Source organism: Coffea arabica, chromosome 4c (assembly GCF_036785885.1).
Source record: "Coffea arabica cultivar ET-39 chromosome 4c, Coffea Arabica ET-39 HiFi, whole genome shotgun sequence".
In the NCBI taxonomy this organism is placed as follows: Eukaryota; Viridiplantae; Streptophyta; class Magnoliopsida; order Gentianales; family Rubiaceae; genus Coffea; species Coffea arabica.
Window position 1 is genome coordinate 6,260,659 of NC_092316.1, and position 24,472 is coordinate 6,285,130.

The window sequence follows — 24,472 nt, forward strand, 5'->3', positions numbered from 1 at the left end:
ATGCTTGCCCTTCGTTTTTTACGAGCAATTTCCTCGGCGAAAGAAACAGTACCCCCATCCTCAAGCTCTTGTGCTGCATATGAACTGGTAACGGATTGAAAATGGCTGGTGGAATAATTTCTTATAAAATGGGTTCTTGCTTCCTCAAGGTAATTCTCTAAATTTATACTATCAGGGATTAGCTCCACTTTTATCCGTGGATCCAGTATTGCAGTCATGTAGGTGAATACATTGCAGATTTGGTCATTGTAGTTACGTGCCTTGATGGCCATTTGTTCAGCAGCAGCCTTGAGCCAGTCTGGGTTGTGTCTGGAGTCTCTGCAGGCTGCTATCATCTCCAGAATGTGATCCATGAAGAAAAGAACCAAACCAATTGTTAAAACTTTGGTTGTGCATATATTGTTGATGGTTTTATAGAAAGGCTCTAGATACGCATGCATGATATTGACAGCATTTTTCTCTGGAGAACTAAGCAGCATCCTGCTGCCCAACAATTCCTCATACTTTCGGATAATAGTTTCCATTGATTTCCCTGCCTGCATAGATAAAAATAATATTGAAAATCATAGTTAGCTTTCTGCCAGGTCCGTGTACAGAAGCACCAATAGCATCAAATTTAAAGATCGCCATTAATCTATTGTTTTAGTCCTTAGTTAGCTTTTGATCAATTTTCCTAAATCCTCACAGAATCTTGGCCTTTCTTAGGAAGCAAATCTGATTTCGCCTGCACTTGATCAGTCAGTATCAAAGAACCTACTCAGATGTCACTTCATTTATCTCTGCAGAGTGTACACTCTCTCATTGACAGGGAATGATTAGATTCTGGAGCATTTTCAGAAGTAGGTATTGTTCATCAAAGATCTTAGTACCAAGCACTACTGATCCTGCTTCTTAAATCCCACCCTTCCCCTGCTAAAATATTTTTTTAAAAAAAAATTTACTCGTGATCTATCACGTTTTGACATTGTTTGGATAAAATATAGCAGGAGTCAACACATGGCAGTAATTAGGCAACTAGAACTTTGTGCCAAATTACTTCATCTTGTGCTTCTCTTCCAATAGAACTAGGTGCACAAATAACCTAACACTCATACTGTGAAACGAGCATATGAAAAAAGTTCAGCAAAACAAATTAGAAACTCAAATAGTAGTTGTGAATATCATGAAATAATGCAACCTAGCCCAAAAACACAGTTTAATTTTCATACATCTATTAACTCCACTAGAAGGCTGAAAGGTAAAATCAGCCACTTCCTTAAGACTATTTTTTACTCAGATAATATCAACCTGAAGACTTATTAACAGAGGATTTATGCCTAATTCCAATATTATCTCCAAGTAAAATGAATTCTACATGCAAGGACAAAAAATTTAAATTTCAGTTAGAGACAGATTTAATGACAATAACTGTGAAAAATTGGAAATTGTGAAAATTCATGTCTGCTGTAAGATACACCCAACTAACCAATTAAGTGCGCTTCTTTTGTCTCAGCAAGGGAATATAGAAAATACCTTACGTGCAATATCAAGCATCTGGTAATTGCCACTCCATCGAGCAGAGGCGTCAAGGGGAAATTTCCAATTTCCTTCTTGATAAGCAGTCGTAAATTGCAGGAAATCCTCAGACATTTGTAAGGAAGAGTTCAACTCCAGAACGAACTCCCTAATTTTTGAGATTATCGACTTTGTAGTTCTTAATCCATCATTTATGATTGAACTCAAAGTATGAGCAGCACAGGGGTTATAGAAGAAGGGGCCCATTTTCTGGCCATCCATATCATCTTTTAGAGTGTGGCATGCAAGTAGAGCATTTTCACTGTTATTATGTGTACAGGAGAGGACTCTGTTATCAACATTATAGAACTTCAAAACCTTCAATAGAGTGTCATATATTTCAGTACCCCCACAAGGGCAAGGAATGTGACAAACATCAAGTAGAACCCTCTGAAAGGACCAGTTTTCATCTATCCACTGGCAAGTGACACTCATGTAAAGAATTTGCTCATATGAAGTCCAGAAATCAAGAGTAATGGATACTTTTGATGAAACCTGATCAACAATAACCCTCACATCTTCCTGCATACTCCGGAAAACTTCATGAAGTACTGCTCTGAACCTTTCCCCTGACCATAGTTGCATTGATGGATTGAGGAACTTGAATGAGTTTGCCAGCCACTTTTCCTCCATAGTAGACGGAGGAAGAGATGCCACAATGAGCCACTTGGTAAGCAACCAATTCAAATGATCAAGTTCCACTTGAGCTGTTTTTACTTGAGGCTGAGGCTTCTTCACTACCGTGACAGGATTAGGATATGTAGTAGGATTTGAAAGATCTTCCACCTTATCATATCCTGGATGGCGATTACTGAGATGCCTTCCCAAGTTTCCTTTATCAAGGAGAAGGCTGACTGTCAACTATACGCACTGGCATATATCTCAGGCTAAATCGATAATGTAGAATGTGAAAGTAAGCCGTTTAAAGAAAGCTCTGGTAAAATGATTCAGCTTTCTAATCTATAAAGTCCTAAAATAAAACGTTAATGCAGTTTCAGCATACTAATTACAAATTTCAGCATCCAAGCTAATCAAGTTCTTCTGAGTCCTAAGGGCAAATCTAGGCCAAGTCTTTACAGTTAAGACATGTGAATTATCGAAGTTGAAACATGTTTCTATGCCTCGGTGAAGGAATAATTACCTGTGGCAGTAGCTATAGAATAGCTCTGTCCACAAAATTTGCACCTCCTACTTTTGCCATCAGCAGCAGTTTCAAAATACTTGAGATACACTGACGTCATCGTCTTTTTTCTTGGTTTTCCAGCAAGAATAGCATTCCCCTTCTCTGAGGAACTTAAACCAGTATCTGTTGGATCAATGCTTGGAATGATTGATCCATCCATTATTGCCAATGACTTTGGTTCCATTTCTGGTCCAAGATACAAGGAAAACTCCCATTTGATCACATTATTGACAAAAGATGCAACAGCTCAAATAATGTTTTCTCTCTTGGAATAACTAGACAAGAAATGAATTTTCAATGTACAAATCTACACAAGAAGGAACTGTCAAGCTTCAATTTTGCTTGCAGGCTGCAATCTTGATGCACCTCTCAAGATTAGTATAACAGATATTGCACAGTTTGCATAAAGAAGAAGTGATAATGACATCCAAACGAAACATAATAATTAAGACTAATAGGACTAGTCTCCTGATATTTAAGAAGTACATTGTCGAGATGAAAACAGTCCCATTAAAATCCCAGTAGGAGGCAAATAGTCCTGCTCTTACCTTTCAAAGTTTTGAAGGCATTGCTGACACCCCAGTCCATCACATTCGCTGCTGCACTAGATTTCCCACTGACGGTTCCTCCTGCATTTTAGACACTAAGACATAAAAGTTTTTCAAGAACAGAACCATTGCTTCAACACAATCACAGTCACTCGTATACACCAGCCTGTACAACAACATATACCTGAAAATTCATGGGTTTTGGTTGGAAGCTGAATTGGAGCTAATTTCAAGCATCAAAATTGGATCTTGAAATGGTGAAAAGTATTGCCAAAGTTTTACAAGCAAATTCTTGATTAGCTGAGAAGCTCAGAAATAACAAAGGGTAGAAGAGAAGATCATCATTGATTCATTTCATTTCTCTCTTGCAGTGTGCGATTTTGAAAGAGTGGGAAGGAAAAGAAGTTGATGGAGGAGGTGAGGAAAAAGGGAGGGAAACGGAAGGAAAGAGGAGGGGAATTTGAAGTCGGGGCTTGTTGGAAAGGGAGCTGGAAGGATCAGTTGAGCTGAGCTGAGAGGGGAGTTAAGAGGGTAGAGTTGGGATCTGCAAGCTGTGGCTACTGCTGCTGGTGCTGCTGCTGCTGCTGCTGCTGCTGCTGGGGACTGAATATGAGTCTTGAGTGGTATTTTTGAGTTGAAATGAGCCAAAGCCGAAAAAGGGAAAGTGGTGTGAGCGAGTCGACTGAGACGAAATCTGTGATTAGAGAGGAGAGATGTCTCTGGCACAGAGAGAAGGGATCGGCGACGCTGTTGGGTTAGCGGAGCCGTGACGCCACTAATTAGACTAAGACAACCAAACCAAAGGGGATAATTGCAGTTTTTGCCCCCGTGACTTTTGCGTCGGTTGTATTTTAGCCTCTTGTATTTTTTTCATTTGGACATTGTTCAAATTCTTTTCATTTTTCCCTTGTTCAATCTCACACTCTCGATGATTATGTTTCATTTGAATTTGGTTTTCTATAGTTACATAGCTTGTTGTTTCTAATATATAGTAGTTCTCAAAGATGATGAATGTAATTATAAAAATGTAATAATAGTGATATGAAATCAAATTATAAATAATCAAAGTGATTTGAATTGAAAAATGAAAAATCGAATTGAAATTATTACAAAGCATATGGATCAAAAGTTGAAAATTGTACATTTGGTACATTTGCATATTAAATTTGTAATATTTTTCTTACGAAATCATGCAATATTTTTTAAGAAGTTTTTATCCTCAATTCGAATTCGCTGATATTATTCACAAAATCAATCTTTCTAATTTGCTTTTTACTCATGAACTCAATTTGCACAATTTTCTTATTCATTTAGATATTCTTCTTATTCTATGGTCGAGAGGATTCCACGAATTGTAGTTTCTTTTTTACTAAGATTCAGGCTTATAGTAACCAAATACTTACACCTATAGTTTAAAAAGTAAAAGTTAATAACATCTATAGATTCAATGGAAATAATTCAACTAAAATGAAAATTTTCCAAGAAACTTTAATTTTCAAGGTCTTACATGTAAAACTCGTTTTACTCTTTAGTCCCTTACCTTGCACCTTCGGAATAGAGTAGTAACGCCTTTTGAAACGGCGGCTCAAACGACGTGTTTGGTAGGCGTTCTGACGCCACTGGAAGATTAAAAAAACAAGACAAAAAAAAAAGCCCAGCTGAGCTTGTTGAGTTGAGTTGTACGAAGATGGTTGGACCATTTCCATTTGTGCATGTGGCTCTGGAAAATGCTCGGGCTTGAGTTGAGCTGAAGTCGAAAAACCATACAAGAGAGTTGATTCAAGCCGGCCTGAGGCGGCTGTTCCAGGCTTTTGTTTAATTGAGCCCCACGGTCCAGCTAGCCCACAAGCCCAGCTTAGTTGTTGAAAAATTTTCAAAAAATGCAAATGCTAAAAGCCTAAAGCACCCCATGATTTTGCTGACCTAGTGATTTATCTCAACTCTTGTTTTTTTTTTTTTTTTTTTTTGGTTGATACTATAGATTCCTACACTATGAGAAGAGAAGGACCTGAAGAGATTCAAGAATAACCCGAAGGGGACTGAATAACTATCGAACTATACGGGTGTACTACGCACTCATCTGAATTTTTTAAACAGAGTCACTTTTTAATGTGGCGAATTGGTGGGAGGCAAGTTTTGAACCATTGACTCCCACTCCACCAAGTGTTAATGTATTGGTGGTGCTCACCAGTCCAAAAGCTTCAAGTTTTTTACCACCCATACAGAAATTAAAGCTTTAAGTGAATTTTTTCAGATACCATGTTTGATATTTGAAGCCTATTAGAATTTCATGATTACTTTAGAGGCTACAAGACAATTTTTTACCTTCTACAATTATTTTTTTCAAAATATTTCTAGCAAGGGAGGAGTACGGTTGCAAACAAGTGAAATCGAATCAAGTTTTGGTCTAATCAAGCTGAATTCAACTCAACTTTATCAAACTTAAACTCGACAAGTTTTCAATGTAAAACTCAAATTCGATTTCAGATTCAAACCTAGTTGAACTTGAGTTCAAGCCTACTCAAGCTCAAAAAATTAAAAAAATAATTATTTTATTTTTAAAATGAATATAATAGATTTTTTTCTTAAAAAATAAAAATATTGAGGATATATGTGTAATTTTATGATTAAAATTATAAATATATATATATATATATATATATATATATTTGAGTTTGGTTGCGAGTTAATGCGTAGAGTTTCTATATGCCCGGTTCGAGTTTGACAGCTCAACTTAGTTGACTTGATTTTGATGTTGGCTGAATTAACTCGCAAGTAATTTGATTCGTTTGTAGCTCTAGAGAAAGTGAAATTTAAGAAGTGAAAAGGAGCAAAGATGTTAGAATTCAGGGCCTCTAATTCAAAAAAAAAAAAAAAAAAAAGTTAAAGCGAGAGTTTGTGCATAATTGAACTTTATTGTTGAGTTTCAATCTTGCCAAGTTTGTCTCATGAATTAAGCATTTTGACCTCAAAAGCAATAACTGAATAACCATAGCATCGTTTGGAATTCCAATTACACATTGCAATCTTTATGCCTTCATGTATTTCCTTCTAAAGCGTGAACTATAACTATTACACTGAGGTAATCAACTACATCTAAGAATGATCCTTCTTGAACTCCCTCGACCCCCCCCCCCCCCCACCCACCACCTCCCCCAACCCAGAAATAGTGAAAGCACTTTTGGCTCTTTCCAGTTTCCATGCTTCCAATCACGCCTTCAGATCCCCTATGGAAGGCGCGCCGAAGGGTAAATTCAAAGCGTGATCAAGTCGCTCTTCCAATCCACGTCTAAGATACAAGTTCAAGCTGCTGCCACGATGAGACCTTCTTCAATCAGAAGAGTGTGTTGAGTGCAAGCAGCTCTGTGACTATATATGTATTTTTTTATTTTTCTAGTTTCTATTTTCCATGTGCTGTGTGAGTCAACAACTGTTACATCATCCATCAGTTAACTATTTTGAAGAAGGAATGGTCAAATTTTTCTTCTTAAACTTCTTCTTGATCTCCATATAATGGCCGAAGGGTCTGGACAAAGCTGGTAAGGAATTTTTTGAGGAGGAATCTCTGGTATGCTGCAAAATAAGCATTCTAATTTTTGAGCAACATTATCAATAACATGTCAAGAATCCCAACGTACCATCATTAACGTAAATCTTACTCTGATGTTAGCATCCATTCTATTGTATGTGAAACAAAAAAAAAAAAAAAGGAGAAAAATGGATAGGTACAATTTATGCCACAAGTTGACCTGGATGTGGTGGCGACGTGTGCCTAGGTAGTCAATGAGATCACTGTCGAATGGAACATGAATGATTTGGTTTAAAATATTGCAAAACTGAAAGAGCCCTAAGGATGTCTAAATTGAGTCCTACTGTAGTACTAGGGGTAACATGTTTTTTTTTTTTTTTTTTTTTCCGGTTTGTCTAACAGGTACCCATTAGAATATATTTCAGGTGTTATATTTTTTAAAATATAAGATTAATTGGAAAAAGTAAATAAATATAAGGGAGGATAGGCAAGACTAAATAGGAAAAGTATATATATATATATATAAAAGAGAATAATAATTATTAATATGTGCATGTCTAGAAGTATTAACGAGGGCACTTGTTAGAAAAATCTTCTTTTTTTTTTTTTTTTTTCCTTCAACGCTAGCCATCCCATTTTGGGTGACAGGTAAAATGAAAGTTGCCATCCTTTAACTTAAAAAACTAAAATAAAAGACCCGTTAAAGTCCCCATAGAAATGTCAATTGTGCAAAATTAATTAAGGTCACTTATTTAATGTTGTTGACCATTGTCTGAAATCTCGAAGGCTGATCAAATCTAAGTGAAACCTTGATCGGTGGAATCAGGATCTATTTTGATGGATTATAGTAGTATTAGATAGAAGTCCTTGAATACCAATGACCATAGAGGTCCATTTTCACTGCCTGGAGCAGGTGAGAAACTTTTGCCATGCCAAAAGATCAATAGAATTAGTTAGTTATATTACCTTAATGCAGAAATTTCAATTTGGGAGAAGTCCATGTTGGTTGAACTATCCGGCACAGAAATAGTCCTCGTCGCCATCGATGTTGGGGCTTTGACGGCTAGGACTTTGCAATTCAAAGCGTTCACAATATTGTTGTGGTCCGTTGCCAACCTAAACCCACATAATATATTATTGTCATTTTAGTGTTTCAGACAAAGAAGAAGTTTCGGGTTTGAATGAAAGCTCCTCATCTCCATGAATGGATACAGTACCACACATAATTTTGACTGAGACAACTTTCGTAGCCCGAATTGCATGAAGTAAAAAAATGGGACAGGTAAAATTTCCAGGCTCATTGAATCTACGTTACAATACACAACAACGAAAGTGGAGGACAACCAATCAAGGCATAGAGGTTCTTGATTGAGCAGCTTGCATGATGCAGAATCTTCCATATATACCGAGAGTGAGAGAGAGAGAGAGAGAGTCCTGAACTATAGTTCACGGTTGGATACAGGATACGTGCAAAATTAAAAAACTTGAAATTTAAATTCAAATTAATTGTTATATATCTGATGACGATAGTGTATAAACATGATTAGTACATAAAAGATTGATCCATATGAGGAAGAATTACCTAGTCTAGGTGTAAGTCAAGTTCGTCCTATCCTCCATCAGGGGACCGGAACCATTTAGCCCCCTCCCTCCATTCTTGATTCTTGCCGACCATTTCAATATTTTAAAGAAAAGCTGGCAGCTGTGCAACTCTAACTAATTAAAAATGCATGAGAAATTTTGTTGATTTTTAACATAAAAGCATGAGAAACCACATGCTTCAGGTTAGTAAGCATCAAGATCAAAGTCCCGGTCAACATGACAGTTGAGGGCTTTTGCATTTGGTAGCTAACTGAACCATTAATTTATGTGTAGGTCTCCCACATCGACCCTTTTTTTTTTTGGGGGGGGTGGGGGAGGGGGGGTGGGGAATGCTGCATTAAAAAGTTGTATTTTGATCCTTAAAGGTTAAAATGTATGAATTATGCTTAATTAAATTATAAACTAATGTCCATTTAAAGACGCCTATGGACCATACACTACACTAAGAAGCAGCTATGGCACTACTCCTGCCATATCACGAAATTCTCATATCTGCTCCACATATTTCCTGTGAGCCAAATTTTTTGCACCTAATGCAGCCAGGCACAGAAATCTCACCCTTTTCTAAAATTTTTTTTCCTTTTTCTTTTTACACAAAAAGCAGAAAACCCATTACAGCTTCCTACCATAGTTTCGTGTCATTTGCCTCTAAAGTGCAAATGTACAAAATTCCTGTATTTTAATGCAAAAAATTAAACATAAGAAAGCATATTCTATTGAAGCCTAGCAGGTCAGCAACGTAGAAAACCGTGTGAATCAATCTATGGACCGAAACAAGGAAGTGAACTGAACGTTGACCAATCAAGCCTTATGGCAGGCAGCCTTAACCAATCAATCATTCATCTCCATCAGCCACAGCTGTTTTGATCAGTTCAAACTTCGAAGATGCTTTCAATCTCATGATTTCCATCATCTATTCCTCAATCATTGTTATGATTCAATTTCCAAGAAAGAATTTTTAACACTACTTACTTGTACAGAAAGCTCTGATCATGAAGCCCAACAACAAGAGCAGAAGCTCCAAGCTCTCTAACAATGGTCACAATCCTTCCTCCTTCTTGGTCCTCTTCAGTCACAACAATCTCAGTCTTGGTCTGCAACCATTATAATCCTAAATCATACACTTGGTCATTAATCATAACCATACCAAATTATCTTCTACATCAATAAACAAAAAAAAAAAAGGTCCTGCAGGAATTTGATCTTGCCACTTACATTTGGGAAATTGTTGCAGATATCTTTGAAGGAAAGAGCCAAGTGGAAGCCCTTTAACCTGAGAAGTCTGAGCTTGTTCTTGTTCCTAGATCTTGTTGATGGGAAAACATGGAGCAGAGTAATCAAATCCCCATAACGAAGAAGATTGTGTAAAGTCCACTGCAGGGCTGTTCTCGCCACATCTACATCTTCCACAACCACCACTATTTTTCTTGCATCCATTGCACTTAAATTCCTATGACTAGCTAGCAAGACTTCTTCCGTAGGGGTTAAAAAAAAAAAGGATTGCGAACTTCAATAATGGAGGGATTGATTGGGAGAAGGTTCTTTTACCTTTGTTGTAACTTAGTTAACGTAGAAGTTTCTGTCTGTAGCTGGTAAAAAGGGTAGTATATTTTTGGAGATTGCTTGCGGAAATATGAGAAATGGACACCTGAAAATGACTCTCTAATGGGATCCTCTGATTATGAAATGGTTCGCCAGAGAGGATAAGAGGAACAAGAAATGGACTTTATAGAATTGACTGGGATCCCTTTGTCAGATTTTGTCACCCTTTATACTCTACCAATGTGTGTGTGTGTTTGGTTGTGCCCGAAGCCAGAGGGGATAGGCAGAGTTTATTTGATACCTGCAGACTCCATTTAATCAATACATTAATCTAATCTAATACCACTTTTATTAGGGGAAAATCAAGGTAGGGTGGTCTGCTGGCTTAAGTTAAGACTACCTCTTGAAATTGAAGTGAAAGAAATTGTTGCATTACAAATTTGCTATTATTGAACCATTGAACTCGAAGCAAGGATGGAAGTTTTATGAGATTAAACATCTTATAAGTAAAATAAGAAAGACTACGGCCTTGTTCTAGTTTTTGCAAAATCTGATTATATCAAAATCAACTTGCTATTGCCCATTGAAGTTCAATTTTAACATTTTCAGCCTCTTAATGATTCTTTTTTTTTTTTTTTTTGTTTTTCTATTCGGACAGTAAAAACTTAGCTTGAGATTTTTCTTTTTACAATCAAATCCCAACTTATGATTGGTTTAATTATCTGCTTTTAACTTTTTCTCTTCTCTAGTTGTTAGACTACCAACATTAACTCTTTTTGTTTCTTCTTCTTGTTTCTGTCTTGGACAGAAGATGAATGGACAGCCCTTTCTTTTAACGGGTGAATGGACACTTTAACTGTCGTACAAAGGATAAACCATAAAGAGTTACCAGGTACAGAAAGAGGCAATTAATATGGACGGTGTTATAAAAAGAAAAAGAACAGTAGTATTGTAGGGAAAAGGGATCTTGAGGGATGCAACTACATTGCATGATAAAAAAGACAATAATCTTCTGTCATATCACACTCATGATTTTACAAATATTAATCGCACTCATTTCAAGAATTGTCATTGCATGCAGAGATCATGCTGATTTAAGTACAAGAAGATGCAAACAAATAAATAAATAAAATTGGTTGTGGTTTTTGATTGTGTCATCACCATTTTAAAATTCCCATTAGTGCCCAGACAAAAAGTTTTAATGTCGTCAAGTGATTTGGCCTGCTGGATTCTCTGTACTTTTGTTTATCCAAACAATTAGCCAAATTTTATATTTTTCAGTTTAGCCCAATTCTTTAAGGTCTAGTAGAGGTTGTCCTACTAACTTTTCCGTAGTCCCACATCGTTTCTTCGGGGTTGGGTAGTTAAGTCCCCTGGTTTGTCTCAAGAGTTGCCGACTTTTGGGGTTAAATCTGAAATTAGGTTTAATTAACTAATTTCAAAAGTCTGAAAAAAAAATTGATTTAAGAGGGAATAAGTACATAAAAGTTTTCTGTCCTCTACGATCTCTTACAAAATTACACTCATTCGCAGGAACTGACACCACGACGCTCCAATAACGCAACCCACATCCCAATCCACCACAGTAGGGAAGGGTCTTGAAATTCCAATATTCTGGACCTGGTGATTCCACTGGGGTTTAGGGATTAAGAATCCTTGAAGTTTCCCCATTTGCTGATTGATTATGTCTGAGTAACATCATCGAAAAAGTACTTAAAGGTCTTTACATGGTCATAGAGTTTCTACAGTTTCTCAATAAGTTTGGTGTTGTTTTGTCCTTCCCAAGTATTGAAATTTTAAGGGCATGCATGCAGTTTAAAGGTTTATTTGTTAATGCCCAAAATTTTCTTTCTTGCCGCTTTGATTGGATGGATGGAGACTTAATTGCCCATTCTTGAAACCAATATTCGAGCTTCAAATAGATCCTAGATCATAATTGATAAAATTTTAGTTTTATCTCTAATGTAATCATGCAAATTTAGTGATTAAAATAGGTTAAAATAAGTGATTAAAATGCTAGACTATTTACGATTGAGAGATGTAAATTTAGCCCCTCACTTGACTGTGTGGATGTTGAGGAGGAGAGAAAGATGAAAAAGAAAACGATCCTTAGGGCCAATAATTTGCTATCCTACTTGTGGAATTAAAGCTAAATTGCTGTTCTAGCTTTTATGTGCTTTCTATGTACGGTATGAAACTTTTTACAAACTACACAAAAAAGATTGTAAAAGGAGTTCAACAGACAACAAATAGAATAGTTCATTTTTGTGAGAACAAGTATTGACAGGATGCTTTAAAAAAAGAAGAAAACAAAAGAAAAGTATTAACCGCGGATGCATTGGTAGGCTACAGTACACTGTTGTAGATCATACTCCTTTTTAGAGGTTAAGGTGCAAGAACTTCAGGGGTTTAATGCTCAGGGTAGAGGCTATTGAGTTATGAAACCAACGGTTTTCAAGGTTTCTCAGGTTATATGATGGCAAACGTTGCCCTCAGTCATATACATGTTTCAAGGAAGATACCCTGTAGAAAATGCAGAACAACTCTGCTATCTGGTTCCCCATCAAAGAAACCAAGACAGGAGGAAAATAACCTCCACAAGACTGAAAGAATTTGAGTATTCTTTCGGAATAAACGGAAGGATTTCTTACACAAAACTAATGAGATCCGGGGAGAATGTATTTCGAACAACGAGCAGGAACATAGAGATCCAACTAGACAAAGGATCTGCTCTTGCTTCAATCACGCACCTGTTTTCTGACTCAGTAACTAGGACAAATGCTGACCATGACCTCTCGGCGCCAAGAGCCCAGGACTCTCAAACAGCGTGACTGAATGTCAAGGACAAGCTTGGAATGATATATCAACTAAGACTCCAGTCAACTGACCTGTAACCCTGCCATCTCAAGTAAGAACCTGCAACAGAACTAAAAGCAATTTGACATGTGCTTGAACATCATCAAGTTCAAACAGACGTTCTTTACTTCACCTAAAATTGTCAAACTTATATGACTAAATATATTACACAGATCAGCAGCCCGTTCATTTGTTCCTATAAGTCTAAGTAACAACAGGCAGTTCTGTTTTATTGTTCCTGAGTCTTACCTGCCCTTTAGATATCATACATATTGTTCGCAACAAAGCTTTGGGCACGGTTCTGACCCAGCTACCTGAGAGCAAAACCTGCCCTTGCTAACATTCATGACAATACAAACATCACTGTACAAATTTGATGAGTTTCAATACAACACAAAATACTAAGGGCATGCTGCTTCTACAACCCCACAAACAGAGCAAGCTAGCTTATTTAAGTTGCACGGCTCCAAGCTGCTTTCGCATGGCCTCTTCCTGCATTGTAATACCCCCTTCCACGGTAGGAACCCTGTGAATTCCCTCCCCTATATGGCCCCTGAATGCCATGATCCCTTCGATGTTGCAGAATCTCGCCAATTTTCTGAAAGATTCAAATGCATGTATAATTCAGTAATTGACCAAAAACAGATACCAGAAGACTACTTCTATCTGAAACATGCATTACCTCGTCATCTGTCTTTCTAAGCTCTGAAACCTTCCCTCTGTAAGACTCACCATCCAGGGTAGGGCATGAAAGTGAATCAAAGAAGTCATCCTTATAGTAAGCGCTCTGGAAAAGGAAGTGACAGTCTAGCTGGTGAAAGACTTCAGGAAACAGAAGTTGACAACTTATGGAGAATAAGCAACGAGTGTAAAACTTTTTCTAATTAGGCAGACAATTGGCCCACCTTATTGTCTAGCTTCGGCAGTCCATTTCCAGATTCATCTACTGCTTCTTTTCCTTTACGCCCTATTTCATCTTCTTTGTTATCTTCTGATCCACCTTGCTTGGCTTTATCAAGAAGACCCCAGATCTCCTTTTTATTAAATTTGGCATTCATTGCCTCAAAGTCAAAATCCTCAGTAAAGTTGGCGTCAGCCTACAGAACAAAAACAAAGAATGACATAAGTCAGCAATGAGGTAACTTGAACGGATTCTGGAATCTAAATTTGAATTGTAAAGTACTCCTACCTCACTGCTTCCCCATGCAGGACTCCCACCATGGCGGCGATAATATGGTCCAGCAGCATTTGGCTGGCCAAAAACATAATATTAAACAGTACGAGCATGGATAAATCAGAAAAAACAAAGTTAGCTAGACATGAGTACAAGAACATAAGAGGAGACAGAAACTAACGTAAAAAGAGAAAAATAACAATTAAGCAGACTCTGATTATATATATATATGTATGTATGTATGTATGTGAGAAGGAATGAAAATAAAATGCAACACAAAATTACCGCATTCGCTCTTCCCTGGCCTCTAGGAGCCTGGTGACGGTATGAAGCAGTGCCAATCAGCTGGAAGATTAGACATCCAAAAAACATTTGATTATGATATGTAGAGTATGAGCAAAATACTGAAGTTCATGATTTCCAATGCTTAACAGGAAATTAGGGAAAATTAGAAGGACATGGTATTTACCGGATTTCCTCTTCCAACTGGATGACCTCTACAGGTCTGATAATTGTGTGAAAAAGCTCTATTTGGCTAACCAAATTGTAGAAGCACAAAAGACATTATCAATATCATATATTTTTTAATGAAAGAAATCAGTGGAAAAATGCATTACATTCCCCCAGAAAAATTTTTTTTGGATATGATAATTAACAAGGTTCAATATAACCAATCAACAGCATGAAGTCATTTTCTTTCTCTTCTCTGACCCTAGATATCTATCTATGAACTGCCTGCCTTCCTTTGACTTGTACATTGATGTTTTCAGTTAGGTTTGGGAAGTGTGCATAAATGCAGTAAGAGAGACATATGAATTTACCAAATTTCCTCGACCCCTTCCAAGCATACGATCTCTATTACTCTGGTACCGGAGATGCATATCTCCATAAATCTGCACAAGAGAAAATGCACAAAAAGAAATGTAAGAAAATCCTTCCAATTGTAGTATACAACATTCTCTATGAAAAGGAAAATCAATCAAGAAAGGCATAAAATGAACCAAATCTCCTCGACCCCGTCCTTGAACCTGTCCATGGTGCTGGCTACCAGGGTGAGATGATGATGCAGGATCATACAGCTACAGTTAAAATCACAATCAGAAAAAATTTTGATATCTCCCGACAATGAAATGAAGAAATCAGCTAAAGAAACAATGAAGAGAAAATTTTCATGCACAGTACTCAAGCAACTCATGTTATTGCTACTTTTTATCACAAGGAAAATCAAATTCATGTCTTGTTGACTGTTGAATGAGAAATTTGACAAGCTATTGATTAGAGACATGACCAAGTGAATTGGGTACATTTGATTTATAATTTAACTTAACAAAATTTCTCTCAGTGATCAAGTCTGAAATACCATCATTACAACATAAACTGCAATTTTCCTGATACAAGCTCAACATGATGGTCATGAACTGCAGCAACTGCTTTGGCCATACTAACTGAATGGGCATGTTGCTTGCCTTACGTGAGAAGATTATACTAACTGCTGATAACTAATGCGAATTCAAGCTAACATCATTATTTTCTCAAATTCTGATCATTGGACAATAACACCTATAGCACGGAAAATGAAGAGAAATGTGCATACCTATAAAGGAAAATTAAGTTAACTCCTAATAACTAATGTGAATTCATGCTAGCACCTTTATTATCTCCATTTCTGATCATGGCCAATAACACCTTTAGCACCAAAAATGAGGAGGGAAGTGCATACCTTTCGAGCTGGTGATTTTGGCAGTTCTATTGCTAGTTCTTCAATATTCTGCAAATCTGATGGCTGATGGTTGGATGGTGATCCTAAATTACTGTTCCCATCTGTACAATTGTGAGGAGACAATGCATTTACTGGCCTTCGCTCCCAAAATGAACCTGGGATTGCAGGAGATACATTTGATCCCCTCACATGAGGAGTGGTGGATGAACCCACAAAACTTGATGTGAATTTGGATATCAATGGAAATGGAGCAGGGCCAAGCAAGGACTGAGCTTGGTTGTTAGATGGAGGTACTGCAGAGTTCACATTGGAAGCGATTACCAACGAAGGCTCTTTTTCAGAGCCAGAATCAACCACTTCCATCGAAAGGGGTTGATCTGTAGGAAGGGCATTGGAAATGTTACTTGACATTGGTGTGGAGGATAGATTGGAAAGCAATGTAGAAAGAGGTATATGGCTATATTGCACAGTTGAAGGCAGTGGCGATGTAGATATTAAATTCACAGAACCAAAACAAGCAGGTGGCAACAAGTTCTGCGGAAGTTCAATGAAATTTAATGCATTTCCGGGGAAGGATGCGTTCACACTCGGATGTGGCAATTGCTGCTGAATTGAATTTGGTAACAATAAGCCTTGGGGTTGCGGCGGATAAGTTATCTGCTGAAGATGAGATTTTTCCCCAGGGAACCCAGTAAATCCAGGCCAATAACTTTGCATGCTAGGCCCATTTATGTTTACTGGTGGAAGAGGAATTACTGAAGCCCAAGAGTCAGATAACTCCATGGATCGACGGGGAGCTGTATTTCCTTCAGGTGGCAGAACATTAACTCCCAAATGAGAATTGGAACTAGGATTTGAACCTACCAAGGCACTTGAAGAAGCCAAACTGATATTTGTAGATGGTGGGTTAGAATGATGTGGCTGCACCACAAATTTACGTTACAGTTAAGATTCATTTGCAAGATGCATAAAAAATATTAGTCCAATCATCCTGAACAGACATACCTGTATAATGGCAGGATCATCAGGTAAAGTTGGTGTACTCTGAACATGTGGAAAAGAGATAACCTGAAGATCCTGCAAGGTGAAGCAACGATAGTTAAGATCCTGCAAGGTGAAGCAACAATAGTTACAATAAAAAGCATTTGTAGCAGATAGAAAGAATATCAGCACCAAACAGGCTTGTGAATTTCATGATGAAATGTTGCATGTAAAAAGCTTTCTCCTAATGAGCAGAGAGATCATATGCATGTACTCAGTCCTCGACTTCCAATTTACCTGAAGACAACCTTTCCTTTGATCAATGTAACTAAACTTTATCGCTAAAGCAACTAAAAGGAAAATGGGCATACTAAAACTTTTTTTTTTGGGCATACTAAATGTTGGTGCCTGCAATTGCATATATTATCATGAAAGTGAACTAAATGAACTCTAGTGTGAGGGAAAAAAAAGAAATATATGGAAACCCAATGATACAGATATTACTTCAGATAAACTGTGCTTACTTATCAACAGAAAATCTCAGAAATGAAAGCCCCTGGGAAAAAGAAATAAGTTCTCCATCAAAAAACCAGAGGGAAGACCAAAATAACTCTTTAGGAGTGAACATATTCACCAGCTCGACTAAAAATCCAGATTCAAATCTTTACTCACACATTATTGACCACCCTTGATTCCTGTAATTTTTAAACATGTCGTGAAGTCTTATACCAGTCAAACATGTGAGGTGGATTTTCTTTCTTTAAGTCCAGTGCATGAAGCTTCTTGGACCTACACCGAGATAAAGCAAGGGGAACAAGAGAATGCCAAATGGGAGATAGTGTGTTTATTTTTGCATTGTTCTTTAATTCTAAGCACAGAAGTCTTGAGTGTTAAAATGTACAGGCACTAAACTTTCAGGTCCAAATGAATCTAACAGGAAGAATTTCAGGTGAGGTCTCTTGACTCTTCCCCTTTAATTGGCTCTCCTGGACAAAATGCGAGGAAAAATTCCAACAAGTAGTGACTCTTCCAATCGTCCAAACCTTTCATTCTTGGGTGTTTGTTAAAGGGCACTAAGGTCAGTCATATGAACTTAATTAATGATTCTGCAGCACTTGGAACTGCCTTACCATTATCCAACAGTATAGCCAAAGCAAAACGAAGATTGTTACCAGTGCGAATGACGTTTCATGATTCTGAGAAAAGGAACTGACATTTGTTAACATCTTCACAGCATCTTATTCAAATTCTAAACAGAAAACTTCAAGACAACTCACAAAACATCGAATATTTGTCCTAGACAACTGCTTAAACCCATTAGGTATCGAAATAGGAAATGTAGTGTGTGAAAGATCCAGTCAAAATAAATTTTACCTTAATGTCGGTCCCTCGGAAGTATATGTATTCATAAAGTCTGTCACTGGGTGCAACCTGGGTACCATCCATCTTTTGTCTCTCCGTTCCAAAAGATTTTACTGCCAATAAATAAAGAAAAATCACTATAAACAGAAACTGAAGTTCATGAGATCAAGTAATAATGGGAAAGGACATCAACTAGATCAATCTTATAAACTGTGTCACAGATGGAAACAGAATCATATCATAAACACAGAAGACTCTTATAAAGTAACCAAATGAGTCTGAGACATTATATCACACATCTAGATCCTTCTCCACTTGTCCAGAGCATACAATGCAATCTTTAAATGTGTTTCCTGAAACAACTGTATTTGGTAGGAAAGAGTCATGAGACTGGATGTTCTGAAGGATATATGTAAGGGAAAGTAGTTGAACCACTGATATGAAGATCCATATGCTTAACAAGTTAAGCAGCAACATATCTATCAGTAGATTGTTCAGTTCCAAACGATAAATGCATTGGAATGATGTGCTGAAAAACCGCATCAAAGTTTAGGAAGCAAGAAAAGAAATATGAGTAGTTAAAGTAATGCATCTACTCAAAGAAGTCTTAAACCAGAAAAATGAGACTGGCTTCCGACATGCATTTCGCGGTAGTATCCATGCATGCTACGTAAAACATCCAAAGGGTTGTGGAAAATTTTCTGTCTGCATTGATCAATATACAAATATGCATGCATTTCATGAGAGCTTGCCTTGACCTCATCCTCCCATTTCATATTCTTCTTCATTCCCCTGAGTTAGGCCTTCATATCTCTCCTCTCAATCATTTTCTTCCACCCTTAAGGAACTCACTGAAATCGATGAAATTCTTTTGTCCTCCCCCCACAAACACCCTGGCGATGTCTTTCAAATTTTTTTCTTCTTTGAATTGGAATAATCCCCTTGTATCTTCATGATTTCCTAAGGACATAAAATGCATAATCCTGCCCTAAACAACTTACAGTGTACTTCTAGTAGATCTATCAAAACCACACACATACAATATCTTTTCTGTATGGTCAGAGAGATACACGTGCTTTTCCACAACATTCAATACAGTAACTAAAAATCCACATACAGTCACTTATTCAAGAAATTTTACATATTTTTGAATTACTTCTTATGAAGAAATTGTACCCTGCAAACAAGTTGCTCCATTATCCTTAAGCCTCATCAACACATACGTGTTAAATATTCCCGTACAACTCCTATACTTGATTATAAAAAAAACATATGTCAAACAATCAATGTACTGTATGAAAATGCACATACATCTAACAAATTAAAACATAATCTAAGCAAAAACAGTTTTTAAATCAATTATTGTACAGCATCAAAATGTTAAATTCATTTAATATATTAAACCATAATGTAAGCAAACCAATGATACCCAAGAAATAAATAATTTTGCAAGCCTATGCAACTGCAAAATGTATCAAACACCAACTAAAGTACGGACAGAAAGCATAGCTGTATCTGACAATTTGATTCTATGATTTGTTTTAAAAAAAATTTGCAACTTTATGCTGAAGAAAAAGTATAGAAATCATAGATTCAAATTGTCAGATACAACCATGCTTTCTGTCCATACTTTAGTTGGTGTTTGATACATTTTGCAGTTGCATAGGCTTGCAAAATTATTTATTTCTTGGGAACCAAAGGACAGACTTTATGCTGAAGAAAAAATACTATATACGAGTACAGACATATTCAACATAAGTAGTTCTTCCATGATGATTAATCAAACGAAAAATGAGGGGGAAACCAACAAAAAAACAAAATTAAAAAATACAAATTTCAAGGAAAAAAGAAAAGAAGAAGAAGAAGAAGAACTGTCAGTGGCAATGTGTATAAGGGTATGTAGGAGTATGTGTGAATTTTGCATGTAAAAATTAGCACATGCAGACATATAGAAACACAAATTCGTATGTCGAAACGATTAAATTACGCAAGATTTAAAAAGTTTTACATGTGTGTTCAACTGAGTATCTGAATTTTTTAATATACAAAAAAAAAACATTTTTGCATGATCACAGACTCACCAGTACATCAATCAATAAAACAACAAGCAAATCACATGAAATTGAAAAAAAAAAAAAGAAAAGAAAAATCAAGAACTTCAAGTGTGTGAGTGCGTGTGTGTATGTGTGAACTGTTGCATGCAAGACTATACACAAAGATAAACAAGTACAATTCAATGGCAATACACATTATAAACAGAGAAAAATAAAAAACGAAGAAGGAAAACCAAAAAAGAAAAGGAAAAGAAAGGAATTAGAAACCATTTCTCAAGCCTATGATGGACTCCTGCGGGCTGAGATGAAACAAGAATCCTTCATATCGAATATCCGACTTTGTAATCAAGCTGATTAGGCTTCCAATGTACGCTTCCACTCCTCTCGCTGCATCGGTGGTCTCCGTCTCCACCTTCTTCCCCTTGTCCGTCACCATCGGAGCCACTGAGGACGCCCCCGGCGCAGCCATTCTTTCTCCTTCTCACCAAGATAAAAAAAAGGGAAAAAAATTCCCAACCAAAGCCATTGACGGTAACAACTAGGAAGAAAGAACCAGAAGGAAAGAAGCGGTGGTGGGAAACGTGAGAACCCTAGTAGGAGAAGAACAAGTAAGTAGTGGGGGAGGGAGAAATTGGGCAATGAGGAAAATGTAGGCAAGGTGTAACTGCCTTTGGGTCGTCAGCAGGCAAGGGAAGGAGGGAAGAAGACGCCTGGGTTTTTGCCCAGTGTTAATATGCATTTGTATTTATGCAGAGTTTGGGTGTGATTTTTTCGAAATTGAGTTTGCTCAAATGTTTGTTTTGCCCTTCTTCCCTTTGTCCTTTTGGCCTTTCTCCTCCTCCGGGTTTTGGGTTTTTTTTGCTTTCTTCATCATTTTGTCTCTTTTGAGTTTGGTGAGTAAAAGCCAAGATGGATAAAGGGGAAATGCATGAGGTCGTAGGAAGTAGTTTGGTTTTGCTCACTCTGCTCATTTATTATTGGCAAAATCTTTTTTCCTTAAACTAGTTTCACTTCTTAAAAGACTTGGGCCAACATATTATTGATTATAAGTTTCTATCCACAAAGAAATTAAGAAGTATGTATGATAATTAGTACTAATAATTACTAGTTGGTATTCTTTTCATATTATATCCATGATGCATGTAGGGGTACCATTGTATTCCAATTTTGTCGATATTTTGAATTGCATGTCGTACATTTCTTGTTTTTTAAAATTTCTGTTTTTATAACTATTTATTCATTTCATATATGAATGTACCATGATCGTGTAGGAGCTAAGTCTTTTTTTTTTAATATCAATATTTTGAGTTATGGTAATTGTGTTGTTTCTACCATTTTTAATTTTTACATTGATTGTGATGAATGACTTGCCCTCAATAATGATAAATACAAAAGGAATTACGTTAGAAACTCCAAATCTATGCGTCTCTAATATATCTCTATGTTACTGTGCACATTGCTGAACAGGGATTTGATCACTACCACCCAAAGTGCAACCAACCCATGTTGCGCGCCTTCGCAGATGATCTCTTTATCTTATCAGCAGCCATGGAGGAAGACTGCAAGTTATTAAATCTGCACTTGCTGGTGTTCAAATATATTGGTCGAGTCGAGTACATTTATTCCGCCGCCTAAAGAGAGTCATTAGAAGAAGAATAGAAAGCTTTTATAGTATCTTCCTTTCTCTGGTCGGGTGAAGTAAAGCAGCAGTATGGATTGGAGCCAGAGTTAGCTGGAAGGATATATCATGTATGTAAGCCAAAAGAAAAAGGAGGTGGCCTGGGTGTGCATGCCTTGACTCTATGGAATCAATGTTTGGTCCTCAAGTAGTTAAGCGGATATGGAATATTTGAGCCAAGAAGGATACATTATGGGGGAAACTTTTAAAGCTGAGAACGATAGCTCAAGGCTTCATCAAACAGGCGGCTGGAAATGGTCAAGATACCAACTTCTGGAATGACCAATGGCATCCATTATACTTGCACTTTTCTGAGAACTTGCTTACTGGATTCAATCTGTCAAAATTGGACCCTATGGCAAAAAGTTCTAATGGTGGGGAGTGGAAATGGCCTTGTGGCAGAAGTTAGAAGATTTCGGCAGCTTACTCCTTGTGAACTAATCCTTAACCCAAATGAAAAAGACGCTACTGTACGGACACCTAGCAACTCGGGGGTGTATACAGTCAAGCCTGCTTTGCAAAAACTCAGACCAGTATCACCCGAAGTCACCTGGTACAAACTGGGATTCATAGATTTCGTAGAGTAAACCATGCCTTGGCTGCCTCAAATTACTCCCTCATCTCAAGCCGAGTGTAATTTTCACCTTTCACATTCCATTTCTACAGCTTTGTTTCCACCATATTCCATTTTTTTTTTCGTGAAAACACATGTCAAAATCTCTCTCAATATACTATTGTGCGCGGGGGCTTTTGAAAGTAAAAATTCAAAGTTCTGAGAAGTAATTTCGTATAATACTACTGTAAATGTTTTAAATGTGTTAGATAACATAAAAGCTGATACATAATCAAAACAAAATATAAAAGGTTGATTTTAAGGCTAATAATATTCTAACATTTTGAATATGTAGGAACAAGATTACGCAATGTTGAAGTCTACTGCTAACAATTTGTTACAATGATTCACGAATCCCTTGGTTTATACAGGCTTCTGTATCCTTTCCCCTACTAAAGTTAAGCACTTGATAAGAGAAGAAAAAAAAGTCTTTAGCAAATAATTGAAGTTCAACAAACTAGAAAGATTAAGCAAGAAACAAAATTTAAGGGGTAGCTAGCCCTATAACGACTATATCAATTCAACTTATATCCCTTCAATCAATTTAGTCTTCAACCCATTTGATTTGAGCATTTACATCATGAGGACATGTGCCCGTCTTTCCCGATGTTGTGTAGCATGAAGAAATTTTTTTAATTACTTGGAATACTATACTCATATTTTGCTTTGACATCCCTTCAATTAATTTAAACTTCAATCCATTTGTTTTGAATCTTCACATCATGAGGACATATACCGCCTTTCCCAATGTTGTATAACAAGAAGAAGAAATTTTTTAATTTACTTGGAATACTATACTCGTATATTACTTTGACATGTGAATTATATATTTGAAATAACTTACTTGAATATTTAACTTTAAAAAAAAAAGTTAAGAAATAATAGGAGTGTCAATAAAGCAACTTTTTTTTTTTTTTTTTTGTAAGTGAGAGGTCTTGAATTCAGACCTCCTACTTACAATTACGGGTGTTCATATTTCAGAAAAAATTAAAAAATCAGCTGATCTAATTTAGATCAAATTTCAAAACAATGGAATTCGCAAAAATCGAAATATAATATTCGATAAAATGGTTTGAGAACGGATATTAAAAATATATTACTGAATTATCGATTACCAACCAAATTATTACATTTTTATAATATAATATAATATATATATATTTATTACTAAATATAAGATTAAATCTCAATCCTATTACTAAATACTAATTTGTAATTACTAATTAGCTAACTTAATTATAATTACACTTTGAAGTCAAAATTTGATGGAAGTTGGCATGTTGGAGTTTAGTTTGACAATTAAATTTAGAATTTTTGTTTATTTCAATGTTGTTTAAGAATTGAGATTATGAGTTAGGGGTTAGGATTATGATTTTTTTTTTTTTGCATATCATGTTTATTTGAATTAAGTTGATTGAATTTTATCAAAAACATATGGGATATTATATTGTTACAACAATTTTTTAGAAAAAAATAAAATATTTTAATTCACTATTGACATTTTTAATTTTGGATATTACTGAATTACTGATTTTTCAATCCAATTCACCAAACTAAAGTTTGGAAGGTAATCGAATATTGGTTTTAAACAATCGATTCCTTAATTACTGGAATCTTTTTAATCAAATTTTCGATTACTAGCAATGGACACCCCTGTTTATAATCTCTCTTATTTTATCACCAAACTCAACCCTTCCCTTATCAATACAGTAATTTCAATATATTTCAATGGAATTTTATGTGACTAAAAATTGGTCCATTCGCCAATCAAAATGGAATTAAATTGATATTTTTAATTCACTTAAAATGTTAATTAACAGTTTTTTCAATTAAATATCCTTTATGCATTTGCAAAAATTGTTAAAGATAAATTGCATTAAATTTTCTTATGAATAGGATTATATTTGGAATGAATTTCCTTTTTGAACGTTGTCCTTTATTAAGCACATGCCTTGCATTTGTTGTAAATTAACTTCCATCCAACAAAGTTGTGGGAGTTCTGCTAGATATCGTTTTGTAGAATCTGAATAGGTTTTGGCTTCCTTTGTAAACATGATGTACTTCGGCATCAAGGAA

The 24,472-nt window shown here is 36.2% G+C and overlaps 2 protein-coding genes across 3 annotated transcripts; both read right to left on the reverse strand.

Annotated features, from left to right (window-relative positions):
* Window positions 1-6,444: 6,444 nt before the first annotated feature.
* Window positions 6,445-10,221, reverse strand: LOC113739448 (uncharacterized). 2 transcript variants are annotated; one of them, XR_011812959.1, is made up of 4 exons: window positions 9,632-10,219; window positions 9,389-9,527; window positions 7,781-7,930; window positions 6,445-6,858 (listed from the first exon to the last, which is right to left on the reverse strand). XR_011812959.1 is itself a non-coding variant. In XM_027266663.2 (4 exons), the coding sequence occupies exons 1-4, from the start codon at window positions 9,851-9,853 to the stop codon at window positions 6,759-6,761; spliced, it is 594 nt and encodes a 197-aa protein (XP_027122464.1). In that variant the 5' UTR covers window positions 9,854-10,221; the 3' UTR covers window positions 6,445-6,758. The 2 variants fall into 2 exon arrangements, 1 of the variants encoding a protein (XP_027122464.1); XM_027266663.2 differs by having other exon boundaries at window positions 9,389-9,510; window positions 9,632-10,221.
* A 2,696-nt stretch (window positions 10,222-12,917) lies between these two features.
* On the reverse strand, window positions 12,918-20,888 carry LOC113738420 (protein decapping 5-like). The gene is made up of 12 exons (XM_027265616.2): window positions 20,373-20,888; window positions 18,064-18,164; window positions 16,714-16,785; window positions 15,709-16,629; window positions 14,990-15,067; window positions 14,810-14,881; window positions 14,458-14,523; window positions 14,274-14,333; window positions 14,004-14,066; window positions 13,720-13,911; window positions 13,497-13,601; window positions 12,918-13,412 (listed from the first exon to the last, which is right to left on the reverse strand). Exons 1-12 carry the CDS (start codon window positions 20,572-20,574, stop codon window positions 13,266-13,268), a joined length of 2,079 nt encoding a protein of 692 aa, XP_027121417.2. The 5' UTR covers window positions 20,575-20,888; the 3' UTR covers window positions 12,918-13,265.
* Between the last annotated feature and the right edge of the window lie 3,584 nt (window positions 20,889-24,472).